This window comes from Epinephelus lanceolatus, chromosome 9 (genome assembly GCF_041903045.1).
Source record: "Epinephelus lanceolatus isolate andai-2023 chromosome 9, ASM4190304v1, whole genome shotgun sequence".
NCBI lineage: Eukaryota > Metazoa > Chordata > Actinopteri > Perciformes > Serranidae > Epinephelus > Epinephelus lanceolatus.
Genome location: NC_135742.1, coordinates 17,514,455 through 17,542,312, shown reverse-complemented (window position 1 = coordinate 17,542,312; position 27,858 = coordinate 17,514,455). Strand labels below are relative to the sequence as shown.

General features: G+C 39.9%; 1 protein-coding gene across 2 annotated transcripts; it reads right to left on the bottom strand.

The window, feature by feature from the left end:
- Positions 1-467: 467 nt before the first annotated feature.
- Positions 468-27,617, bottom strand: rnf122 (ring finger protein 122). 2 transcript variants are annotated; one of them, XM_033618647.2, is made up of 6 exons: positions 27,246-27,617; positions 18,114-18,270; positions 5,959-6,004; positions 5,826-5,867; positions 5,612-5,691; positions 468-3,038 (listed from the first exon to the last, which is right to left on the bottom strand). In XM_033618647.2, the coding sequence occupies exons 1-6, from the start codon at positions 27,268-27,270 to the stop codon at positions 2,924-2,926; spliced, it is 465 nt and encodes a 154-aa protein (XP_033474538.1). In that variant the 5' UTR covers positions 27,271-27,617; the 3' UTR covers positions 468-2,923. The 2 variants fall into 2 exon arrangements, with proteins under 2 accessions (XP_033474538.1, XP_033474537.1); XM_033618646.2 differs by having other exon boundaries at positions 2,781-3,038; positions 5,612-5,694; positions 27,246-27,414.
- Between the last annotated feature and the right edge of the window lie 241 nt (positions 27,618-27,858).

Here is a 27,858-nt window from a genome sequence, read left to right as displayed (position 1 = left end):
TTTTTGAATTTTACCTGTGTTTACTTATGTCTAATGTTTACACTATTCATAGTGTTCGTGGCTGCAATTTCCATGGTAGCACACATATTGTGCAGCACATTGTGCTTACATCAAGTGCATAGGTTTTGTTTCAACATTGGGTGGGACCCATACGAAACTTTGAGGTTTGACACCCTTCCCCAGGAAATTGTGTAAATTAAGTGCCAAACACTTAATTTCCTGCATTCTGGTGAATTTTTACACATCAAATTTTGTCATTTCTGCATCAGTTTATGGTGGAAATGTCGTTACCCTCCAACATCTACACCAATGGCTTCCATCTGGAATGAAATGTGCTGTATAAATAAAGTTTTGCTTGCTTTAAAGGGTCCCAAGAAGATTGAGGATCAGTAATAGAATAATACATTATTTCACCTGAAGATGGCGCCAGATACACTGTATGACGACCAAGAAATGAGAGAAGCTGAACAAAACAGACAACTGTATTTATTATTGTTTCAAGTTATTTACATCTGTTTGGATAACAAAATGTGGAATGTGGCCAGAATCAGAGTGAACAAATCTCTTTGACATTTTCTTTTCTTTTCTTGGCACGCAGACTCGTGAATTCAACAGCCTCACGTGTGAGTGTTTGCCTTTTAATTACAGTGCAGGTGCCTTCTGTATCGGGACAATGTGCTTTGTGAGTTTTGTGCTCAATTTTAGGCAGTGTTTCGCTTTCTGAATTGTTGTAAATAACACACACACACACAAAAACCTACACTTGAGGAATGTAAAAATAGAACCACCAGCAATAATGCCACAGAAATGTATGAAAGTGAGATTTAGTTTCTTCCCAGATGAATTCACAGAACAACACCGAGCGTCTGTACTGCTGCCTCTCTTCTCTTCAGATGAAGCAGCATCTCGAATACTTCACAGACTTTTATAAACGATTCACCACACCTGAAAACGAAGGAACCTGCTGCGCTGCATCCAAACCTTAGTCTAACGCTTTAGAAGAACAAAGGCATGTTTTTTGTGAATTTAAAGTGCAATATCTAAAAAAAAAACATATTTCAACAAAGAACCAACAGTGAAAGGCAGGAGGTGTCAGTTCCTTCCATCTATATTAACACAATAAAAACATGTCTCAACAATAAAACAACACGCAGAACATACATGGTATCACGGGAGAGGCGGGCACCAATATGGATTTGACACATCAGGTTCAGTTGCACGTATCAGCAGGAAAATCAATCGCTTTGACTTGATGGAAATACTGATTAATTTGCTACATGTGGACAACAGCTCCAGCTGCTTCTTCTAAGTATATATGAATAATTAAGGTCCTGATGACACCTGAATCCACCTTTCACATCATTTCTTTAACCAGAGTGACTTGAATTTATAATCTTAGGTACAAATCTTCTTAAACAAGTTTTTAATTTCCTTTAGAGACGTTTTAATAAATCCTATCTATGTCTGTGTTACAGTATTATTTATTCTCGTCTGGCTACAGACAATTTTATTAAAGGTCCAGTGTGTGAGATTTAGGGTGATACAGTGGAATCTAGCAGTGAGGACGACAGATTGCAACTAGCTGAAACTTCTCTGATGCTGTTTGGTGTGTCAGAAACAAGCCGCTTTCTCAGTGTTTGCTAGTGTTTGCTCTGTTTTTCTCTCATAACTTAAGATCCAGACATTTGGGAGGTTTTTACCGAGAGCTGAATTATCCACAGAGGTCTCCTCCCCTCTAAAGCCAACAGATCCAGTGATTTAAACCAGTAAAAACACTGAAAAAAGCAGTTTTAGGTTAAAAAATCTGCAGTTTTCAGATGCTCTCGTCTAGGAGGGGCTTCTGATGATGGTAGCTGACACGAAAACGCAAAAATGCAAATGGCCTCATCTAGAGCCAGTGCTTGGTTTGTCTTTTCTGGGCTACTGTCAAAACATGGTGGTGCAACATGGCCATTTCCGTAGACGAGAACCCACTCCCTATGTAGATATAAAAGGCTAATTTTAAGTTAATGAAGCCACTTATTTCCAGGTGATTATACACTAAAGAAAACATACTTTTATATTATATCACATGGCCTTTTATTGTGACCATCCCAAGGCACACCTGTGAAGTAAAGATGGCGTTTAATCAGCATCTTGATATGCCACACCTGTCAGGGGGATGTATTTCCATGGAGAAGTGCTCACTTTTAAAGTGTTCAGTATATATCTCAATTCTGCCAGTATATCCGCCTAAATCCTGCACACTGGACCTTCACACCCTCGTTCTAGCTGTTGTTTTTATAAAGACCTTACTGTATTGTTAGCAGTGTAACTCCTGTCATCATGTTCTGTGCTACTGGCAGAGATGTTGAGCAGAAAATTTCCTCTGTGGCTTTGTGTCAAAACTTTTCGTCTGAAAGAGTTTTTAAAACCTCAGACAGTATTGATATTATTTCATATCAGTGACCACCATGACATACGACACTCAAACATGCTTGGAGGGGATCAGTGCCTCCTACCCAGTGCTGTCATCCTCAAGCACTCACTTGTCCACATCACTGTGACAAATGAGACTCTTCTTCGGTGGTGCCATTAACCTGACTCGAGGCAACAAGAGAAGATGTGATGTGACGGAGCGGGTGGAGAGGGGGGTATGTTGAAAGAAGAGTGGTGGAGTGATGTGTGGGTGGCTGGAGATAATCTCTCAGACACCACAAGGTGTCGTGTTGCCATCTCGGAGATGGTTGCTAGGCAACAGCATCCTTCAGAGTCTTTCTCTGGGTGGTAACTAGGTTACCCCAACTTACTATCCTCATGTTGATGTCTTTTCTGTGATTTTAACAGCAACAACAGTGTCCCTCCTCCTGTCGGTTGCTAACTTTATATCAGCTGGTTTGGCGTGGGCGCCTGCGTCCCGTCCAGACTTGAAGGAGACATGAGGTTACACCAGTTCATCCAGAAGAGTCCCTATGCTGTGGTGCTGCTCAGGGGGGCCGGCTATGGGTTTGTTGCACATGGGGCAGACGCAGCGCACCTCCAGCCACTTTACAAGACACCTGTGTTGGAGATCACAGATAGGAGAGAGATAAAAAGTTACTTTTTTTTTTCTTCTCACTCATTTTGACATGTTTCACTAATCAAAACAAAAGCTTAACTTGAGCAAGCCATGTTCAGTGGTGGAAGAAGTATTGAGATCTTAAAATTAGAAATATAACTATAATATACACCATTACAAGTAAGTGTCCTGCCTTCAAGATTTTCGTTTAAATAAATGTCTGTTAAGTCATTATCTATCTATCTGTCCTTGAATGAGGTAACACAAATGTGATTAAGCTTCTGGACCACTGATGAAAGCCCTTGCATTTGCAGTATTACTAACTGGGTGTTCTGGTCTGTGGCCACATTTCCGAGAAAAATCACAAGTGGCGCACAGCTGGTGACGTATTTTCCTTCATCCAGCAGTAGCTGATTTACCAGAGATGATAATGCAACAGATTTCTCTTCAAAGCACTTGTGTGAGAAGGGGCGTGCTGTTTTTTATCCGGTGTCTGCTAGCTTTGCGGGTAAACACTTACAATGGCCAAACAAACAAAGGAAAGAGTGATGTGTGAAGAGCAGCGAGATCCAAAGACACACCTGCAACCACTGCTTATTGCCACATGTGTCGCCAAAGACAAACAGAGATCTTTGAGATTGTCACTTTAAAGGGGAACTTCACCCATAGTCATGATTCATAAATGTTATTCCTGGCCTAAGACAGTGCAAACATATTAGCGAACCTGTACAACTGTCTCCCAAATCTGACAACAAGCGCTAAATCTCAAATTTGTGATGTCATAGGGTATAAAGTCTGGAGCTGCTCCATGGACAACAACTGGGAAAGATGTTCTAGATGACACTGAGAGCGCCCAGGGGAATGTTCTGAGTATATGGGAACATTTTCTGTGTCATTACGGAGAACATGAAATGGACCTGTGAGCGCTTTTTTTTACAGGTCACATTCACCCATTCACACACACATTCACACGCTTGCAGCCAAGGCTACCCTTCAAGGTCCCACCTGCTACTCAGTTTTTACCACACTCACAGCCATCAGGAGCGATTTGGAGTTTAGTATCTTGCTCAAGGATACTTCGACATGCAGACTGGAGGAGCCAGGGATTGAGCTGCTGATCTTCTGATTAGTTGACAACCTGCTCTACCTTCTGAGCCACAGATGCCCCAACAGAATAAAGCTCGTTTGGGCATAACCAAAACAAGAAAACATTGTGTGGGTCCACAAAATCAGGCTCCTATTCATGTCCACAGAGCAGCTCCAGACTTTATACCCTCACCTATCTGGTTTCTGACTTTGAGAGAGCAGCTCATGTTAGGTGCAAGACGTATAAGCGGCTGAATGTACTTAAATTTCAGCTGGTTGTCTTGTAGCCAATTTACTTCATACATTTATATTCATAGTATGCTGTTGTGTAGTTCAATCTATGACAATGCATTTCATAAGCTGATCATATGTTTTGTATGTAAAATGTCTGTTTAAAGTGGCTAAAAGTTAAGTAAGTGTAAGTGAAATGTAGTGACACTGAAGGATGAAGTAGCAGAAAATTGAAGTAAAAGACTTAAAAATTGCACTTATATAAATATACTTGGTGACATCTCAGCACTGTCCATGCAGGAGTACGTGAGAGCCCTGTATTTATATTAAATTCATACGGTGGGCTTCTCCATCGTGCTTTTTCTTTATTGCTCTATGATTTAATTTCTTCTTTCTTCCTGCTTCTACTTTTGCTTCCCCACGCTGTCAAAGTCCAACCAATGATTTTTCTGCTCATGTTCTTCCAGCAAATCTTTAAATATAACAATAATGTCTTTCAGACCTTCTACGGCACAATATACCACCTCCAGGATGTTCGGGGAGATTCAGCTGAGCGTTTCAATCAATCGCCTGCCGTCTTTAATCCACCACCACCACCAACAGTGTCTAGACTCCGGGGGGAACTTGTCCTGTCTCCTTTCCTCATACAGACCAACACTCTGTTAGGACGCTTCACATCACAAAGTCTTTCTTTATACACCTCCTATTGATTTCCTCTTAATAATGCAGTTTGAGAGTGACGGTTTAAACTGACCTCCGGGTTCTTCACCCTACTGCCAACTTAAATCAGCTGATGTAACAATTTTTTTAGTTTAATCAATCTGAGTTTGCGACGATCTCTAAGAGCTGCATATATTTCTAAACTTTCATTATTCTTTATGTCTCTCTTTCATTTAATGTCTTCTGATTGTTATAAAATTGCTCCTCACATTCAAGATGACTGCAGAGAAATCACAGTTTTAGACACGTAACAAACATCAGGAATGCTTCAGCACTAATTCTATTTGCTGCACTGTTGCCCTCACTGCTCCCTTATTCTAGACAGAAGGAAGCAGGAACAGTGAATGAACGTCAGCACTATTGAACAAGAGCTCTTATAGTGCTGCACTATAAATCAAACAGAAACTACCTGTGTAATTCCTGTCATCGCCGAGCTACGGATCAAACATGACCACCTTCATTTTAACGAGCCCGTGCGGCTGCAAAGCGGTTAACAAGAGAAACAGAAAAGACTCCACTGTGCTCTCCTGTACTCACTTCCTGTGGAAAGCATGTTGGCATGGCAACACTCCCAGCTCGTCTTTCACTTTGAAGTCCTCGAGACACACGGCGCACGTCTGCTGTGTGAGCGACAGACAAGACGGGATTGAGACACGGTGAGGACGGTCATTTGGTGAAATTATCATGCATCTTTTTTTTTTGTTTCACATCATAAAAGTCTTAAGTGTGTGTATGTAAATTACATCCTTACCCCATGAAGATTCAACTTTTTTGGATCTCCTTTTAACACCACCTGCAGGGGTAAGAAAAACAGAATATGTTTAAGAGAGATTCTTTTAAATTTAGATATTAAAGTGTGCTTAAAAATTAACATCACGTTTTACCTCTCTGTATCCAAACCGCTCACTCTGGGCTTGGTGTCGTAGTTTGCTGTGGATTAACAGAGAAACACATGATAAATAACTTTGTTTACAATTTGTTTAAGTCCTGCATTTAATGTATCTGACCAGGAGATATTGTTTAAATGGAAAGATCATATCCACCCAACAAAAATAACATATAGCCACTGAATCAGAGAGGTCATGTAAATTGAAATACTCAAGTAAAGTATCCTTAAAATGGACCTTATTTTCCCATGTTTTCCTCCTGTTCCTACTCATACCTCTGGACTAAAATTATAAATGCAGGGCTGCTGCTTGTATTTCTACATTTTGGTATCGCTTACATACCTAAGTAAAGGATCTAAGTACTTCCTTCCCCCAGTGGGAAAAGTACAGAGGACTTGTCACAAAACTATACTTGAACCTATTTTAAAGGGTAACTTCGGCATTTTTCAACCTGGACCCTATCTCCCCGTGTAAATCTCCCCATGTAAATCTCCCCGTGTAAAAGCAGCCAGCAGCAACGAAACAGACTGTAATGGAAGCATGAAGGGCAACTAAACATTGTCACTGTATGACCATTAAAAGCGATTGTTTTTGACACAGAGCAGCTCAGATTCATATCATAAGTGTCTGAAGTGCCTCTTTACCGTTCACTTGATCCTGTCTGATTGTTACTGCCCGGTTTAGCAGAAGTCTCCTTCTGAAATATCACCAGATATCACGAGATGTGTGTGAGATTTGGAGAAAGATTAATAACCAGAGCAGTTTATAGAAAAGGTATTTAAGTGTTGTCTTAAAGATTTTCAATATCATGGGTGATTATTTACCTGACTTCAAATGTGTCTCATGTATGTCTTGTGATGGAGTATAAGCATGACAAGTGGACGAGGAGAGAGAGAGAGAGAGAGAAAAGGCAGCGGAGGTTTTTATGTTACTGTTTACATATTAATTACGTCTTGCTGATGCTTTTTGTTATTAAACTATCCCCTTCCCTGCTGTATCACCACACATCTCCCCATTGTAAGAAATAACAAATCATGAACCACTCTTAACAACATAGGCATTTTTACTCTGTGGTGATGGGGTCACAGCAACTTGAGGAACTTCACGGTCTCCCTGTTTCACATCCTGCAGCGCCTCCACTGCCTTTATTTCCTCTTTCTCTCCTTGTCCACTCTTCAATGCGTATAACTGGCAGCGGTCAAATTCAAAAGCTTCATCCACATCATTGAAATCAGGTAAATAATCATCAGTGACACTGAGTATCCTTTCCGATAACTCTCAACTATTTGTACTGTAAACTACTATGATTACTATACTCTCTCCAGAACTTATATATTTTCCACCGTTGTTTTCCTGTAACAAGTGATATCTCATGATATTTCAGAAAGAGACTTCTGCTTAAGGAGGCAGTGACAAACAGACGGGATCAAGTGAAAGGTGAAGAGACACTTATAATAACAATCTGAGCCGCTCTGTGTCAAAAATAACCAATTTTAATGGACATACAGTGATGATGTTTAGTTGCCCCCGTGTGCTTCCATTGCAGCTTGTCTCGCGGCTGCTGGCTCCCTCAATACTGGAACAATTTCAAAAACTGTTCAGCCTCTTTGAACAATTTACACAGGGAAATAGGGTCCAGGTTTAAAAATGCTGAAGTTATCCTTTAACTGTGAGGAATACCTTTAACATTATACATAGTCAATTAATCTATTGTTCATATGAAAATACTGAGTAATGCAGCTTTAAGTAAATAAAGTATTATTGGCAAAAATAGCAAAACCACTCATCTTGAAGAGTGTAAACTGCATTTTGTTGCTGCTGCTGTTTGCAGTGGAGTTAATTGGTTTATGCTATACATTATTATGCATCATATTTGGTTACACTGATCATTGGTTATGTATGCTAAATCTTAATCTGCAAAGCAACTCATAACTATAGCTGACAGACACATTCAGAGGACTGAAAGCTGCGATATTTGCCTATAAAATACTGTGGCATTAGATGGAAATACTAAAGTAAATTGTACTTAAGTGTAGTACATGTGTAAATGCAGTTAGTTCCACCACTTTCCACTTGTTTATTAGGAGATGAAGACGTCTGTATTTATTCTGAGCTGAGTTAAACAGCAGGTTATTGGATTCTAGCTGAGATTTTAAGTCTGTGTGGTTAAATTATGGGACTGTGTGCAACAGAAGCTGTGTAATTGCAGGGTAAGCTCTGATAATTAACTGTCTTTTCAAGCAGCTACACATCAACAGACAAATACATGCTCCCCCTGCAAGCACACACACACACACACACACATATTGTTCACACACTGAAAATGCTATCACACACGCGCACGCACTTCCACGTACATATACACAAACACGGCTAATGAGTACGTTGCGTCTTTGAATCCCTGCACCACCCTCGTAGCCAACAATAGAGAGGAGATCTTTATCACTTGGCGAGCTGCGTCTGTTCAGGCGGTTATTTTTGGCCTCCTGTTTTTACACGACTAAACATAGACACATATGTCTGTCACTGTCTGTGATTTGAGCCTGAAACTAAATGCAGTGAAAGCATCTGAGATGAAAGATGATTGTTTATTTATGATCTGATCACTCCACTGACAAAAAAACCCCAACAAAAAAAAGTGAATCTTGCTGCTTGGAGTAAGGAAATGACAGTTTTTCACTGTGTTTGTCATTTGGTTTATTGTTTACGCTGATTGCTGCTAACAATCTTCGGTGCAGAACAATGTGAGGATACACGTTTTACATGTGTTGTGGTTTCCCATGCCTGGCGAGTGATGTGAAGTGGGTGAAAGGGACGGAGATTTCAGTGTTTCAGCTCAGCTATTGTGCCCGTTCTGCAAGAATAGAAAAATCCTCATATAGCAACTACTGACCAGCTCTTATTGTATGAAGTTACAATGACTTCAACAGGTGTGAATGATGCAATGACCAGGGTTTTTTCATAAATACTAAAAGACTTCATTCTACATTTAAGTACATTAAATACTCCATTATTAAAGGAATACTTCACCCAAAGAAATGACAATTTGTATATTAATTTCTCCTGTGTTAAGCTGAATTTGTGAATACAATTTTTGTTTTTCTCACGTGCCCCTACAGTGAACGAAGAATCCAAAAACAGAGGAAATTCTTGATGAATTAAAGTAAAGGGGTCTGCATCTAACAAGAGCAAAACTATACCAAATAATCAATTTACAAACTGTCACACAACTTGTGCAGTGTAATCCATCCGTCATTTATTCAGTCGTATGTTCGGTACTTCCCAAACAGACGTCCCTCTCTGACAAGGAACTGAACTAAAGGTGAAACTTTCATTGCTCTCTTCAAAGCCAACCTCCACTGACAAAAGCAGTAATTTTACTTAGCTGAACAAGGAAGCTGCTGGTCTAATGCTGCCTTAATCTGTAGTTTCTATGTGTTAAGGCCTTGCACAATGAGTCCGTTTTTCTCATCCAAAATTGTCGCACATCTAAAAATGAATACTACTTCACGTTGTGTCAATCACGTTCCTGATCAATCAGAAGCTGTTTGACCAAGAATCAGTGAAGAAAATGCGGTGAAGGGACACAGCCGTGTCAGGGGGCACAGAATCATTTCATGACTCAGACAGCTCACTTTCAACAGGTCAGATAGTAATATTCAGGTGGATGATGATGACAACGACGAGGATGTCGAGACAGAGAGGGAGGACAGCTCCGCCCCTTCATGTAGCTGTGGTGCCAAATTAAAGACAGGAAGAAAGTGACGACAGCCAGAAAGGTAACTCCAGTGGAGGCAGACAAAGGAGAAAGTCTTTTCATTTTGTCACATATTGCAAATTTTCACAACAAAAAGAGCAATCAAACACATCGGAATCAGTGTGCAAGGTTTGTGTGTGTAGCGATCTTTTTTGGATGGCAGATTTAAAAAAATGCACCCGAAAAAATGGACTCAGTGTGCAAAGGCCTTTAATGTGTAACTCTGGTAGATCTGTTACACCAAAGTCTTACAATAACATAAACTAAACTAACTGATTGAAGCAGTGATAGACCAGCAGCTCTTGTGTTCAGTGACATAAAATTACTGGGGTTTTTTTTTTCAGTGGAGTGGTTTGAAGAGGGCACTGATTAATTTTACTTTCAGTCCAGTTATAAACAATATGGTTTTAGCAAAAATGCATGTGTTTGGGAAGTACTGTGCATACAACTAGATAAATGACACTTGAATTATACTGCACACATCTGGCACTAAAAAAGCCTGTTTGTGTCTGGTACAGTAAAGACCATTCTAAATATCAGAGCACTAACATTTAGTCAAATCATTGATTGGCAAGAAAAAAAAAACAATAGAAAAGGTCATTAAAATTGCCAATTAATAAATCTACGCCCTTAATCTACCTTCAGATGAATAAGAATTTAATTTCATAATGAAACAGCCACATTTATTTTAAAAAAGGGTTTAAAAAGTTAAACTTTTGTTACATAGTATACTTAACGGCCTATCATACATCATCATGATCTCTTCAATTTAAAAATGTATAGGCAGTGTGCCACCTTAAAATGAATTTTTTTCCGATCATGACATAACAATCATCTCTGCAGTCACATTTATTGTTTGTGGATAAACTGTGTTTCCAGATAAACTCATTCAGCATCACAGAGACAACTAAACCCAAATTCTAGTCTTTGAAAGAAACGTTTTTCACAGATTTTACCACCTTAATAGACATCACTCTCTTTCTCTCTCACCTCTCTGTGTCTGTCTCTGTCTCCTGACAAGCTGCTGACTCTCGCTGTGTTCACATGTGACAGAAGACGACCTCCAGTCCGCCCTTTCTGCTGCTGAAGCACTTTGGAATTAACTGTCACTTTATTTTCCCAAATCTCTCTCTGCCCTTCGTTTCTCTGCAGGTATGATAGTATCTGTATGATACTTTACAGCTGCAATGTGACATGCAGGGGGATTTTTAAGCATTTCTAATTATCAGAAGTTTAAGCACAGTAAGCAGTCATGTTTCCTGTTGTTGGCTAATGAACAACTGTGTCAAGCTTTAGAGACTTTCCTCTGGGACTTGGACCTTCAGGGGATTCCACAGGTTTCAGTCTCAAGGATCTCTGATGATAAATTAAATGAGTCAGTGAATTTATTTAGGAATCTTGAGTCAGTGAATTTATTTAGGGATCTGGTGGCTTAATATGTCTTCACTCAGTGACTGTATTGTAGAGGGGGAAGAACATAAAATAAAGGTACAATTAAAAGTCCTACATTCAAGATTTCACTTAAGCAGGGCTGAGCAGTACCAATACCATTACCCTTAAAGTGATACCAACCAATGTCAAGACTACTCCTTAGTGCTTCATTTGATACCCTTTCCTTCTATGTAATTCAACACCCATCATGTGAATGGAAACATTCAGTTGTGTAAAATACCACCAGATGCCATACTCCTGAGTGTTTTGGTGGCATCTTGGCACACTGACCTGCCAACTGCATCAAATGCACCGCACTTGATTTGACCGCACTGCAGACTGTTGAAGTTGTGGTCACATTAAATCCAAGAACTCTTGCAGTGATTGTCTGCAAGCAAAAGCCCACAAATCATCCTTTTTTTCTAAATCTGGGCACAAAAAATGAACAAATGAAGGTATTGTTTGACCGGAGAGGTTTCAACACTACTTTGTACTGGTTTATTTTGGTCGATAGCCTACATTAAAGACCTACAAGTAAAAGTATTGGAAAAATGTACTTTAGTATTAAAGTAAATGCAAAATGATCCCTTTTAAAGAGTTTTATGATTATATACATCATATTAATTGATTGATTTTTTTTTTTGGTTGAGGTTCTAGCAACAATTACACATATTTCCAGTTCTGAATATGTGCAGAACCACTTTGTCACAGTTTTTGAACATTATCAAAACACAAAAACAGCAGGAGTCATGACCTTACAAACATGGTACAAAAGAAATCGAAATACACACACACCACCGGGGAAAAGGACAGTTGTTCCCAACTGGTCCAGCCATGGGGTCCAGATTTCTCCTTAGTCATTAGTTCAAGGTCCACACAACTTAAAGATATTCTCAACAAAGCAGCCCTTTTTAATATAAAATATAATATTGTGCTTTAGATTGAACTATCTAACAGTATATAAAGTAGTTAAAACGTGCTCCACCTTCACCAGCTGTAACATTGAAATGCTGCTTATCTAGAATTTATTAAGATGTAGTAAAAGTCTTCGACGGGGTGGATCCCTCTGGACTGGACTGAATTCTAGCTAATTAATAACATTAGAACGGACTACAGCTTATCCTAGTACGGTGGTTCCCGACTGGTGGGTCAGGGTCCAAAAATGGAGCACGGGTCCATTCTGAATAGACCACAAGTGACTTACAAACATGTCAAAATTGTAAAACACACTTTATCTTTAAGTAGGCTACAGTGAATTACCAGCACAGAGCTTTTATTTTGAAGTGCTGTTTCCTGCTGTAGAGTGAGTGAATAATAGACAGCTACTTGACAGAGGCAGCAAACTAGCTCAATGACATGGCCAAACGCAAGTATGACGCTGAATGTATTAAGTTTAAAGTAACTAAAGGTGTCTGATAAATGAAGTGCAGTAAAAAGTACAATATTTACCTATGAATTGTAGTGGGGTAAAAGCATAAAGTAAATACTCAAGCACCCTATAAAGTGAACTTAAAGTGTAACTTCTATTTTTTTCAGCCTGAACCCTGTGTTCCAGTGAAAATATTGGGAAAGGAGCAAAAGGGAGGTCAGTCATCAGAGAAGCAGCAGGGGAAACTGTGTACAGCCAGCATTATTTTCACATCAAACTGGGTAAATTAAGCATTTATTTCAAACAAACCAGAGTTGGTGATTGTTGGAACAGTGGAAAGAAAAACTATGGTGGTTTTTGTTTGAGTTTTATTTTGTGTCAGTCGACTGTTTGTTTAAATAGGGTCTGGTGTCTTTGCTGATAGCGATTTAAGAGCTGTTTCTGGTTAAACAAAAATGATCTCAAGGTCTGTCTCTATAGGGATTCTTTCTAAATAAATAATATTAATAAATCTTTCAGTGGGAAAAGAAGCGCTTTTAGTGGACGTAAACTGATGATGCCAATATGTTTCACCGCCGCTGGCTGCAGCACTCTCACTAAGTACTGGACCACTTTCAAAAATTGTTGTTCTCATTAGTCACAGACACAAAAAACATGTGAAATTAGGTTGGAAATACCAAAGTTACCTTTGAAGTACAGCACTTTGTAAATGTTACTTTCCATCACTGCTGAACTGACTAAAACACCTTCAGCTCCTTGTGGTTCTCATAGCATCTATCTGTAGCTGCTGTGAACCTCCTTAAACTGAAAACAGACCTGCTGCTGTTGGCGCACATTGGGGTATAATTAAAGATGGGATATTTTTGGTGTGTGCTTTTTGGCACCCTCGTGGTTTTGCAGTCATACATAGCAGGTACTGCTGTGTACACCCCCGGTTTGTGCCACTATTAGAGCAGTTTGGATATGAAGGCTGAAAAGAGTGTGTATGTGTTCGTGTGTTCGTGTGTGTGTGTGTGTGTGTGTGTGTGTGTGTGTTCTGCAAATCTTGCCCAGATCTCAAGGCTTTGTAGAAAACTCAATATAATTGCTTTGTGTGATTAAAGAAGGAGAGTCTCAAATAAACGAATAGAGACAAAATGAGATTTTTAACTCTCTGCAATGTTAAAATCAATCGTCACAAACTCCCCGACACGCAGGATTTAGAGACAGCCGGTCTGAGTGGATAATTCCAAGCCTGCCCCCAACAGAGAGTGGCATTTATCACTCACACACATTCATTCGATGAATCACCCAGTCTATAAATTAATTCACAATCACACTCCTACCCGAGACTACCTTCAGCATGTCAATGGGGCCTAAAGGAAGTGACTCACTGGTTATGATTCACAGGCAAGTGCTTTAAGAGGAACAGGAAGGATCCAAGCTTTTCTGATGGTTAATTTAGTGCCAGATTCAGGCCAAACAAAACATTCATGATTACAGAAATGTGCCCGCAAGGTTTACGTTTCTCTAGTTGATAACTGCTGTGTAAAATTATCCCAGAATTAAAAATAAACTGATGCCTGCTCTGTCTGTGTTCCCTTTAGGTCTGCCTGAGAGCTGAAACAAGGGAATTCAGTGTTTCTCAGAAAAAGACATCTCCAAATGAAGATACAGACATTTACCGCTTCACTGGGAAAAAAATCATCCTGTCACTTTCTCAAAGTGTCTTTTTAATTTAAGAAACAGGTCCATTTAGTAGCTGTTAAGTAGCTCTTGATCTTCGTCATCACATGAGGTTAGCTCTGTTTTCATTGTTGTAATTGTTGATCTGGTTTTTTTCTTTTTTTTGAGCACTTGGAAGGATTTATCAGTCATGCTGGATTAAAAGATGAGGTTCAAATGCACACGAGTTGACAAATTAATCTCACCACAAAGTTCATTCAGAGAGAAGATCCTTATCACCAGATAAAAGTTTGTTGTTTTATAAGTCAACACATCATGGGACATCATGGAAACACAGTCTGCTGATGAAGACTGTGTAATACTATCAACAGCTCCAACTCAGCCACTAAATGAACGGAGCTGGAGCTGAACATGACTTTTCTTTTCTTTCCTTTCCTTTTTTTCATAATTTAAAGTAGGTAAAATCTTATCTCACTGCAGAGCTACATGTAGTGTATTGCTTCCAGGCCCCGAGAAAGTTCACAGGCTGTGAAGTCAATTTTTGTAGTGGCCAGACAGTGGAATTACACCGTCATATGATGCTCTGTGGCCTAAAAACACCTTTTCCCTTTGACTTACATGGCAAAAGAGACATCTGTAAATCAGTGGATACTTTTTTTCAAGCATCACAACGTCTGTGATATAACTCTTTCTACTTTCTGGATTCGATCTATTTGGTCTGATAACATTTGGAAATTCTAGAGGAGCTGCACAATTAAATCATTTTATCACTATTCAAGTTAGCGGAGCATTAAACAAGAAGTAGTTTCACAGCTGGCAGAAGTCTCTAGTGCACCTGCTTAATGGGCCACACAGTGCGGAAGCAGTGCCGATCATTCTGATAATTTTATACACAGCAGTTGAACTTTTATGGCTTCATGCACCACTGAGCAACTTTCACAGGAAGATTTTCTGCCCACCTGATCTCTTGTAGCTCTGTTTTGGTCACTACCAGTTCTTGAGGAATACACTGTATTTGGTTTATAGTTGCAAAATGCTTCAGCAGCTAGTCTAAAGCCCTGCGCATACTGTACTAAATTTGTTCTTTTTCTTGAGGTGGCAATAACAAGAACAAAGTTCGTTTTGGCCAGGACATTTCATACTTCACGAGAAACTCAAGTGCAGAACTCCAGGGAAATCCTCATAGGCCCCTCCCGCTGCCGCATAAGTCACACACGCTTTTCCGCATTAACCACGCCCACTTCAAATACTGACCAATCACACAACATTTCTCGGACACCACACAAGAAAAAAGTTCTGCCCAGATGATGTGTCAGCTGCAAGAACTCCCAAACCAGGGCTCTTTACAAATTTCTCTGTTCTTGCGGAGTATTAAAGGCCTTAACTGTGTCTGTCTGCTGTTTGGTGCTGAGCAGGTAGTGTACAGTAGGATTTTAGGGCTTTTCCACTAAACAAAGCTGCCTGCTGCAGCCCGAAAAAGACGCTTTGAGGGTGGTGAGATTGAACCAAAACAGTTAAGTTGAGCGGAGGTGGGGATAAAACAGGCTGAAGCTCACTATAAAGCTCTGTGAAGCTGCAGATTATGGTGAAAATTCTCTGTAGGTGTCACATGTCAGACATTTCTATTGTAAAAAATATTGATTATAGCTGCTTTAAATACACTGATAGTAAAAATACTGTAATTTTCCTATAAAATATCCAACAAATGTTAGTTTCTAATTGTAGAAACGTGATTGAAAGCTTCAGAATAGCAACTAAAAGGACTTTGAGATTCATTTGTCAACTAATGTTTTGAGGTCAAGGATAAACAAGGTCTTAAAATCATTTAGAAGTTGATTAGATTGTCACTTATTTCGCTTGGTGCTTCTGTGGGAATTCAATTATAATATAGTAATAGAAATAGAATAAGCTACATAGGAACAAATGCCCATAATCAAGCAAAAAATGCCCCAAACCTATTGGATACCAGCTACTGGCTGTTATTAACATGCATTTGTATTCTCACTGAGCTTTATGTCTCCAGCTGACCAGTTTTTTTTTTAATTGTTGTGACAGCAATTCAAAATCATATACAGCACCAAATGAAAAACATTATGACACTTTGGTAATTTTCTAAATACAGATGTTCAGTCATCCAAAGAGGGCGCAGGATAAAAAAACAAACCCTACTGCAGGTGTTGGCATTTCCTTATGAGTTTCTGCACACTGCAGACGTTCATGTGTGATGTTGTTGTGTACTCCCACTGTGTGCTATTCAGGTCGTGTTTATTCTGAGACTCTCTGCAGTTTTCCTCGCTGCTGTCCTCACACATTGTGGCGGGCTGCTTCCTGTTGCCTCATATCCTGTCCTTCAGACACAAACGTCCCCTCGGCTCATCAGGGAGTTCACAGTCAACAGCAGGAGAGGTCAGTCTGTTCCTCTTTTTTTTTCTTTTTTTTTTAAACGTCCTTGCCTCACTCACTGTGTTTCTCTCTCTCACACACACACAAATACTCCCTACTGTAGAGGCTTTTGTGGTGACAATGTCGGTCACTATGTTCCGGACTTAAATATTTCAACAACTACAGGATGGATTGCCATTAAATTTGGTATACACACATTCATGTCCCCCAAAGGATGAATTATAACAACTTGGTGATTCCCTGACATTTCCTGTAGTGCAATCATCAGGTCAAAAATTCACTTTGGTTTATGACCAAATTCCTGCACAACTAATCACATTTCCATCAGCTGTTCTTTGTGTTTCATGCTAATAAGTGTTAGCACACTGACACACTACATTGGATGGTGAACCTGGTAAACACAAGCAGCAACCTCCAAGGCTAAAAAATGAAGCCAACGCTCAAGGGCAAAAAACTGCAGTTTTCGAATGGCCACTTGGGGCTGGCTCTAAAAGCGAGTCAATCCCCATCTGCCCCCATGTTAAAATGGCCAGACTTTACTGCAGGAATAAACATGTTTACACCCTGGTTTTGGTCTCTATGGCTAATTTCAACATTCATGACAACTGTAGGGGGGGTGAATTTTTATGTAACTCACCCGTGTACATTTTATTAAGGCTCAAAGTTATGCATGTTTAAGAGCGGCTTTGAGGGACATGCTGTCTGCAAGGCATCACTCCAGTCTGTGAGTCAGATCCAGCCCTCACTCCTCCACAGCTCCACCCAAGATTTTAACCTCTGTCTCCAAAAATTCAAAATGACGATAGCCACAACGCCAATCTCAATGATTCAAAACAGGAGTACACAAACCAATGAGTGACATCAGAGTAGTTTCATCCACTATTTTTATACAGTCTATGGATAAAAATCACACCCCTTAATCGGCATGTTAGCATGCTGACGTTATCTCAAAGCACTGCTGTGACTAAGTGCAGCCTCACAAAGCCTAGACCTGCATTGTCTAGTTTGATCAGACACTGGTTCGTTTTCCCCGCTCAGTAGGTTTTGTTTGGGCAGATCTGAACACAGCAGTTGTACTCTTTTTTGGTTTTCCATTAGTAAAGTTTGTGGATAGTACCTGGTACTTATTTTGGTACCACCTCAGTGATACAGATTCCAGGTAAGCTGAGCTGTTGCTAGAAGGTGGAGTTAAAACTCTGCAGACCACTGATTGGTCAGAAAATAATGTTGCAGACATTGCACACAGCACAACTATGGCGATCAGCTGAGAATCCTACTTACACTGAGGAGACATTATCTGCAGTGGAAAATGAAATAGAGGAAAGGACCTGGTACCAAAAAAGAGTTGAGTCGAGTCAAGTCGAGCCAAGCCATGCAGATGAAATACAAGTTTGAGCCAGGTGCATATCGGTTTGCTTTGTTTCCATGTGTGTGTGAAATTAAACCGAACTAAGGAGAAAACACATCACGTTTACCAACTCCACTCCACTTTTTTTTCAACATATGTCTGCCTCTGTCGCTCCTCACCTGATGAAGTAACAGCAGAAGATGAGGCTCAGGATGAAGACAAAGATGCCTGTCCCGAAGATGACCATGTAGATGTTGAGCGGCAGGTCCTGGAAGGTGATGGGCGGCATGGTGCACGACTTGTTGGAGTAAACCAGTCCCAGACCACAGAAGCACCCTAAACAAAGACAGAGGGGAGATTTGAAAACACATTTCCAAGAAGATGGATGCCAGAGAAGGCAGAGAAATGACAGCCTGATGTCTAAAAGCCTATTAGGGCAAATGAGGCCTTGTCATTGTTGTACTTAAACATGTAAAACACTCTTAATGCAGTATCCAGGCAACCAGAATGTGTCTCCTATAACGTGGCGGATCCACACGTCTTTATCTGATTACAGGTCAGTGTCGTTTAAAGGCATTAACAGACAAGAACAGATAGACGAAATGATTATATTGGCTCAGCCCTCTTTTGTGGAATTAAAATTAAATATTTTGTGGATGAAATCTAGTTCACCAGTCTTGAGACTTAAAGCACACACACTCTGAGAACCGGTGAGTGCATTTTGATTAAAACGGCAGCATAAAATCTCTTTTTTTAAGATTGAGATATCTGTACTCTTGTACAGGGAGGTGAATCATTCAGAAACACTAACAATGACTGTTCTCTTGTCTCGAACTGAGTGCTTCTAGGAAAAACTTCGCTGCATACTCCAACCCAAACAGATGGTATTCCCATTAAAGGTGCCCCCCTTTTGTCTCATCCGAGTTGCTTCAACGCTACACTCCTGCGTGTGTTTGTTTTACCACAAAATAGATTATCACTATAGCACTGCTGACTGCAGTCAAGGTCAGAGGTAGGGAGATGGGGGAGGGGGAGGATTGAAGAACAAATGTGGCTGTGATTGTTGCGCTGTGTGTACAGTTTACAATATTTGACAGGGTGTGGTTATTTATCTTGTATAAATAGAGTGAGAAGAACCATGAATTCCCAGATCACAAGAGAAACAGTTGTAGATTAGACGGACAAAGAGATACACAGAGCACACTTGTGTTTTGTGTGTCTGCATGAGTAATGAGAAGTCAGTATCTGCATGTGAGAGGGGGCTTTGTGAGATCGGGGTCACACTAACCCAGGGAGTGATAGTGAGTCGGCGCTAACACAGGACTCATCGCAGTCTGATATGAACCTCTCTCCGCATGATAACAGGAAGAGAAGGCCGAGAGAGTCTGCGAGTTTTCATTTTGATCAAACACTACAGCAGCTGATTGAGTGAGATCAGCCTGCGTATTGTTTAATGGAGAGATCCAGGCTCTTGAAAGCCGTGCGGCAGCTGCTTGTGTTATAGTGGAAACAAACTGTTCTGTATGAGATTTCACAGTGAAGAGCTTTGCCAGAAACAAATTCCCCAGCTTTATTCCTTTCTGTGTGAAGTTTGTGTGTCCTGTTTCTCTGCACCAGTTTCCTCCCACAGGCCAAAGACATGCAGGTCAGCTGGAGTGGAAAATCTAAATAAAGTAGGTGTGAGTGTGCCTGTCTGTCTATGTTTACTCGTCCTGAGACGAACTGGCAACCTCTCTACTTTGGGATGGATGGGTGAATAGATAGAGAGAGACAAATAGATAAATGGAAGGACAAGATGAAAGGATGGGACTACCTAAAGCCTTGGTATTTCACCTGGATGGGTGAGGTTTTGCAGGATGCAGCAGTGCACACTTTAGCGAGCTCTGTGACCGTCTCGACAGCCCAAGCTCTGAGTACATGTTCATACCCTATATCATAACCTTTGAGGCAAAGTTTGGGCTAGTTTTATCTCTAAAGCTTGAAAATTTAGGCAAACTAGACTGAATAATACACTCTACAAGTATTCCTGTATATTTGGTCTCACACCATAAACATGGACATTGATGGTCTGGCTTGTGAACCTGTTTGGGCTGGGCATCTATTGGTGAAGATATTACATCGACATCAGAATAGAGACTCCCTCATCCGAGTAGATTTTTGTTATTGGACATAATTTAGTTGTTCTAAATGTCAAAGCATTTTAACACTATTTAGTTGGACACATTTCTGGTATGATGTTATGATGCTCAATTTGAGAATTTTTTGGCAGTCAGGTTAAAGTCAGTTGAAAATCTGCAGGGAAGTCTAGTCATGGCTGCCAGCAGAACAAGGAGCAACAGTCTAGAAGTATCTTTGTAAATTCATGATCACAAAAATGACATTAAGTCATCTCTGTTTGGAGTTACAGTTAGTCATGAGGTCTTGAGCTGTAGGGAGGGTTGATGGTTCACATCCGAGGGAGGAAATATGAAACATGGGTGTGGAGTTGCAAGAAAGATGAGTATGTTTATGATGTCGTTGACTGGTTTGCAATTACGTGTATGTTCTCATGTACTGTATAGTTTTGCTGTCACCACTGAAGACTGCTTTGGAAATACGTGTTTTTAGTAATGCTTTCAAGTGCTATCTTCTGGGATTTTTTTCTGTCGTGATACTCCTGTGAGTTGTTGTACTTTTAAAGTTCCAGATAAAAATCAAATAAAATCAATTCTGTGGATTTAATCTTGAGGTAATGGGGAGACACTACAGGTGAATAGGATAAAACTCGTAACAAATATCACCATGAAACTTCCCCAGTTGATTACTTACAGTAAGACAATTAATGTTTTTGTATAGGTTTTCTAAAAATTGTATGTTTAAATACACAAATGAGGCAGTATCTACTTAAATATGCACTGATTTGCATACCTTTCCTGCACAGAAATCTGAACATTAGATTAAGCCAGGTTCGAAATTCTTGCTTCATTTTGTGTGAAATATTAGAGTTAAGGGATTTAACAGAGAGAATTTTGGATAGCTCTTTTCATCACTCCATGATTCAGAAAATACTGTCAAAATCCAGAAAAAATGTTGGGTTTTTTTGCCATGTTTTTAGGAATAAAATGTTATTTAAATCAGATTTTGAATAATATATGAACAAACCCCTTTGCAAAAACTTAAGAACTTGGACAGAAATAAAAATGGAAAGTTTCTAAGTGCTACTGAAATGGAGACTTCAAACTCAGAGTATGAGAAAAAAACTTATTTTGAGGAAATGGCCTTTAAAGATATGTATTATATGTAAGAGACAATAGGGTAAAAAATTTAAGTAACAGATATCACCATGAAACTTCCCCAGTTGATTACTTACATTTAGACAATTATTTTTTGTATTACAAGTTTACACATTATCTCAAAATTAAGCATTTTGAAAACAGAAATCTGAACAAAAAAAACCTTTCCACTAGTCTGGAAGAAGACATGTTTTGAAAGCGAAATAGCCCAAAATCTCAAAATTGACCAGCGCATGAAAAAAACTGCAGGCAAAGATTAAGTGAATAAACACCATTTTAGGTTATGGTTTTGCTATCTTATCCAAAAAGTGACAAGGTGACGTAATGTGAGCCAACACAAGTGCGCATCAGACCCACAACAGTGACGTAGGATTTAAGGCTCCCATATCAAATACTAAGTTTTTAGGGAGTCCCACGAAAGGATGTATGTATGTATGGACAGAGAGATAGATGCATGTCTGTGGAGAGAAACGGACTGGTAGATGAATGGATGTAATAATGGACGGTTGGATAGGTGGATGGATGTGGATGGACTGGCAGACAGGTGGATGATGAATAGATGGACTGCTAGATGCACAGATGAAAGTATACATGGACATATGGAGGGATGGATGGATGGACAAATAGGTGGATGGAGAAACAGGCAATTAAACGGGTGATAAAAATGGATGTATGGATGATGGACAGGTAGATGGACAAATGATATATGGACTGACAGACAGACAGATGAGGTGATGGAAAAACAGATGGATGTATGGATTAATGAACAGTTGAATGAACAGATGGATGGACGAATGGAGACCTTTACCAGCCTCATATCGCTGTGATGAGTATTGTTTTCTCGTGGCACAGCCTTCTTTTTTATAGATCCTGATATTTCGAGTCACTCCTGCAGCCAAAGTGACACGTTGACATTTCTATTTGACATTTCTGCTGCCTCACACTGCAAATTGCAGTATGAGACGATCAATACAACCCGCCTTGTAGTTCCACTCTCGCTGAATGAGCAGTGATGCTTCATTTATCGAGGCTCGTCGATGGCTACACATTCAAGTTCCACCGCCAAACGACTTCACCCAGCGAGAGGCGATCACTAACAGAGACCTGGACGTTTGCAAATTAAACACAAACTAAAGGACATGTGCTGAACACTCAGGATCTTATAAATCAAGAGGTCATGGGTCAAAACTCTTACTTTCCTCAGGACACTTTAACTAGTTTCCCATTTATTTATTCATTCACGGTTCAATTATATTTTCTGTAAATCTTACCTCACTTTATTACATCCTAAATGTTGTTTCAAAGCCTTTTCTACATTGCAAGGTATATAATTGTAGTGGGAATTACTAAATACCTTTTGATTTATTTAGTTTTTTGTCCAAAAAGAGTCCGAAAAGGTCAAAACTCAACAACACTTGTAGTATAAAGACCAGTGGTGGAAAGTAACTGAGGCCTTGTTCAGACTGCCAGGCTAAAAGGCTTTTTGGTACATCCAGATTGTATCTGATTTTAGAAAGTCTGGACAGCAAAGAACATACGAAACATAATTTTTGCAAACCAAACCACATATGGATTTCAAAGTGTCTTCTGTGTTACTCGCGACTCGACACACTAGGACAATGTCCAATCCAGAATGACAGAAGTGTTGAGCAGAATCTGTGCTGTTCCTACCACATTGCTATGGAGGACAAAAATCTGGGGACAGTCGCCAAAATAAATTCCAGTAATTCAGTCATGGCTAGTAGGTAACCCTAGCTTTCTCACAAGCTACTTGAAAATACTTGAAAATACTTGAAAATCAGTTTTATGTTGTGACAACACTGTGGTTGAAGTCTGGTTAGGTTTACACACAAAAAGCACTTGGTTAGAGTGAGGATAAGATAATGGTCAAGTTTAAAATGATCACTTGAAACATGGAACATGACATTTTCATGAATCTGTGCCAAATTTGTAAAGAACAACACTTTGTTTTAGAGTACAGTGACTTTTCAGCACAGAGCCTTTATTTTGATGTGCCATTTCTGCTGTGGAGTGAGTGACTAAAGTCAGCAAACTAGCTCAACGACACGGACAAACGCAAGTATGATGCTGAATGTATTAATCTGCAAGGCCTCGAACTAATGACTAAGTAGAATTCTGGACCTGTGGCTGGACCAGTTGGGAACCACTGCTCAAAACTATAATACATGGTTACTGGTTCCCAATCTTTTTGACTTGTCACTCCTATAATAAGTCGGTGTCTAGTCGGGTATTTTGTCACATTTCAAATGCCTATGAGGTGTTAACAGTACCACCAAAATAGATTTTTCCTCTTGTCTCAGACGGTTTCATTTCAATAAGTCTGAGGTCCACAAAGGGAAAATGAGCCAACCACAAAAATGCACAGGTCTGGGAAAAGTTAAAAAATGAAAACCAAATTTGTGTAACAGATTTTTTTCTCTTCTCTCATTTATCATCTCATAACACCTCAAATTTATCTTGCAACCCCTCAGACAGGACCAGATCCCTCAGGAAACCATAACCTGACTGACACTGAGGATTTTTAGACCAATGCTGACATTCTTACAACACTTAACCAAGAGATGTACTGGACAGGACATATTACAGTTGAAAAATAAACTTCTGACTACACACTGGTGGACAAACTATACAATAGAGACACTTCCAAAACATATCTTAGGCCTTTCTGTACTTCAGTTTCATATGCATCGATACAAATACATTTGCGATAAGCTAATATCATCCAATATATCAACTTGGCTCTACTGAAAACCAGTGTACTTAATGACTGTATATAAAATAGTTAAAACACCAGCGACCAGTACTACTTACACACTGGTGCAGAAGGAATAAATATATAATAGTGTAATATAATAATAAATCAGTCAAAGGGGGTATTTTTCTCCATAATGTGTACTTTTACTTTTGATACTTTAACCACAGCTTGCTAATAATACTGTACTTAAGGTGGATTTTGAACGAGGGACTTTCCTTCTCCGTATACTTTGGAAGTAGGTGAATTTGTGGCAGAAAGTCCCCGCCTAAAAACAAATGTTTGGATATTTGAATTAGCTTCTAAAGAAACAACATACAAGACATGTGCATCATCATATAATGTAAAACTGCTCCATATTCATGTATCACTGAGGGCCCAGTGTTGAGAGTGGTAGCTGCACACACGTGAGGATGTGACTGTTCAAACAAACAGGCTCAATTTTCTCCATCATCTATACATCGAGTGAAACAAAGATCGTCCACAGACAAAGAGACACACAAACACACAGCTTGGAGGGGGAGTATATGTTCCTGTATTCATGTCACTGCACAGCTGATGGCACAAATCACCTGTGAAGCTGCTGCAGACTCACAAACCGAATCTGGGTCATTTGTATTCAAGTCTTTGTGTGTGCTTGTCATGTCACGACTTCCCATCTGTCTGAGTGTATGGATGGATGCTCACATCTTCCTCCTCCAACCTTTGTATGCATGGCGAGCAGACAGTTATATGTGATATTTTGCTATGGGTGGAGCCCCGCATGACCACTGACCTATATATTGGCACACTAAAGAGGTGCCCCGTTGCCATGGCGCCAAGAGTAGCCAGATGCGGGAAAGAAACGATGAAGGCTAGCTATGACAAAAGTTCTCATTTTGAGAGAATCTGAGTCGGCCGTGTTGAGTTTCAGCTGTCAGACAGATTCTCCGGTTGTTGTTGAAAAAGGCAGGGAAGTCCCTCTGTGATTTGATAGAGCTGTAAAATACCTCGACTATGGCAGCTTCCCTGACAGCTCCTATGAGATGCCTGGTGGGGTTTTGTCCTATATACGCCATGTTCACACAAAGCTGCCTCTGCCGCTGCTGCTGCTCGCATTAAAGACAGAACTCGCCATCAAATATTCAACAGTTCACATGGGGGGGAACACTCAAGCCTGCCTGCATGACTGCTGCTGGAGGAGAAGAAGAAGAAGAAGAAGAAGAAGAAGAAGAAGAAAGTAGGTTGGGTCTAAAAATCCCCATCACATGCATGAAAGTGCTACATGTGTCACGCATAAACACTGTAGACATGATCACAGATACGCTGACACACAGAGCTGAGCTGTGGCTGTCTGATACTGCTTCATTTTTCAGCAGAATGTCACTCTTTGATACTGTGTGTGTGTGTGTGTGTGTGTGTGTGTGTGTGTACTATTTCCCCTATGAATAGCAGGGGAGTTGAGGCGCACAAAGGGAGTAATTGTTCTTGTCTGAACACCACCAACAGTCCACTGCTGTGGCTGCTGCACTCAGAAAGGCGAAGCCAGAGGAGGGAAAAAAAAAGGACGACTAATCCATCATCTTCACCAGGTCTCACCGTGACAATGAAGCACTGACACACCATTTCACTGCCGTGAAGGATTCATTTTGTTTAAAGCACGACTGACGCGCCTCAGCAGCTTTCAAACAAGACAGAGAAAGTTGTTCAGACTTTTTTTGGAGATAATTGGTCGAGGCCGAGGAGAGTGTAAGTGAGAGACTGCAGATAGAGTCAGTCAGTGTAAACAAGATTACCCAGAGAGGCAAAATGTCACACAGAGAGCACAAAGACTGGCTTTGTGGGGGTTTGAATTGGAGGTAATTTAGATGGAGATCAAGGATTCTGTTGATTAAACAGTCTCTTATTCTACCAGTCAATACACAAATTGATTAAACATTCAGGTAATTGATGTTTGAACATGTTCGTCACTTCAAAAAAAGTCAGATGAATAAGGACTATTATTAGAATGATACAGGAAAACTGTAGGTAACTTAAAATACAATTAAAAAGTGGGTAACAATGTACTTTAAATCCCCCTTTTTAGCAGTTATAAGCAGTAGACAATACAGGTAATAAATGGTTTAAAAATGATTTATGGTTTCACGATTTTATGATATAGGTTTTGCTGACGTTAAGCTATTCTATATACTTTATTTTCATCATATATTTTTGTATTTTAATTGTATTTAGATGTGATTTTTTTTCTTTTACTGAATTGCCTTGTTGACCTGTTTTATGTCCATGTCTATATCCATTAAAGCACCCAGTGCATGTAATTCCCTTATTGTAAAGTAGTTTGTGCTGCATTTCCTGTATGAAAGGTGATATATAAATAAAGCTTATTATTATATATTTATTATTTCTATCATCAATTAATCTGCTCAACAGCTTTTCTATTCATCATTTTGTCTATAACTGTGAAAAAAAAGTGAAAAATGCCTGTTATAATTCCCCACAGCCACAGCTGATGTATTCAAACACCTTGTTTTATTTGACCTACAGTCCAAAAATCCAAATCTGTTCAGTTTACTGTTATATATATGACAACCAAACGAGTCAAATCCTCATATATGTAAAGTATTTTTGCTTGAGAAGCGACTTCAACTATGGATCAGCTATTAAAAGAGCTGACAATTAATTTTCTTTCAATCTCTCCATCAATTTATCAACTAATCATTGCAGCTATAGTTGTCAGCAAGTGTAAGAAATGTATTTTATTGTGTTTATTACTTTGCAGTATTAGCCAGCAATCATAACTTCTTATATGAAGACATATATTTTACGAGTACAACTGTGCTTTTACTATATTGCCCTTCAAAGTCCATGTGGGCCTCAACCTATAGGTGTCAGGAGAAGTTTAAGTGGCTCACTAATACACTAATAAATTGTATACAATTTATAAAAGACGCTATACAACTAGCCTATATTATAATATGCTATAGAAACATTTATGACATATTAACGTGCTGCTTATAGGTTTTAAATAGGGGGTGTGTAGGACACTTTAAAGTCACTGCTCAGCAACAGACAAGTCTTAACGGGGGGTGATTTTGTTTGTCTTCCAGGTGCGACACATTGTCTCTTCTCACAATAGAAATGTCTAAATTTAGAAAACCCTTGTGAGATACAGAGACTGCAGACACTATGATTTCAATGGCATGAGGGATTCACTGCACAGAAATAACAGGCTGCATACAGCACATCATGTCACAGAGGCCTAACAATAAAATAAAATGACTGCTCACCGTTACACCACTGAAACGGGTGCATCAATGCACCAGAGGGAGTCCTTGCCGGCGGGATCCGATTTGTGTTTACCAACAAGCCGCAGCCGCTCGTGCAGATGGATGACCGCAATAAAGTGCCCCGAGCAGAGCCAGAGACTGTCTGCCAGCAGTGTGAGAGGTGAACCAGACAATGGCACCTGCAATAAAAAACGGATTTAAAGGTGGATAAAAAGCGTTTGTGTCGGAAGTTGCCGCGGGCTTGTGTCACATTGTTGGGTTCATCCCTGCAGATGGAAAAAAAGGAGACACGGTGATAGAGATTTTCCTTCTTCTTCTTGTCCTCGCTGTGGCTGTTTTGACTCTGTTATTATTAATAGACGGCATAACACTGACCCAGCAGCAGCATCTGTGTGAGAAACTAGAGCACTGGCTGTATCTGCCTAGTCCCGCCCCCCGCAGACGCGACTGACGTGCGGGGAGACCAATGGAGAGGCCGGCTGGAGCTGTGTGTGTTGTGACGGCCTGGCTGGGGACTGCGTGTGTTTTCTGTCATCATCTCCCATTTCCTTATGCATAATGTGTCTTACAGGCTAATTAATAGCCAAGACTTTAAAAAACACTGAGAGTCCTC

Coding starts and splice junctions, on each gene's coding strand:
- rnf122 (XM_033618646.2), bottom strand. CDS start 27,270: ATGCACCCGTTTCAGTGGTGTAACG. Junction 18,271..27,245: donor CCCGTTTCAGTGGTGTAACG/GTGAGCAGTCAT, acceptor GTCTTTGTTTAG/GGTGCTTCTGTGGTCTGGGA. Junction 5,695..5,825: donor AAAAGTTGAATCTTCATGGG/GTAAGGATGTAA, acceptor TCGCTCACACAG/CAGACGTGCGCCGTGTGTCT.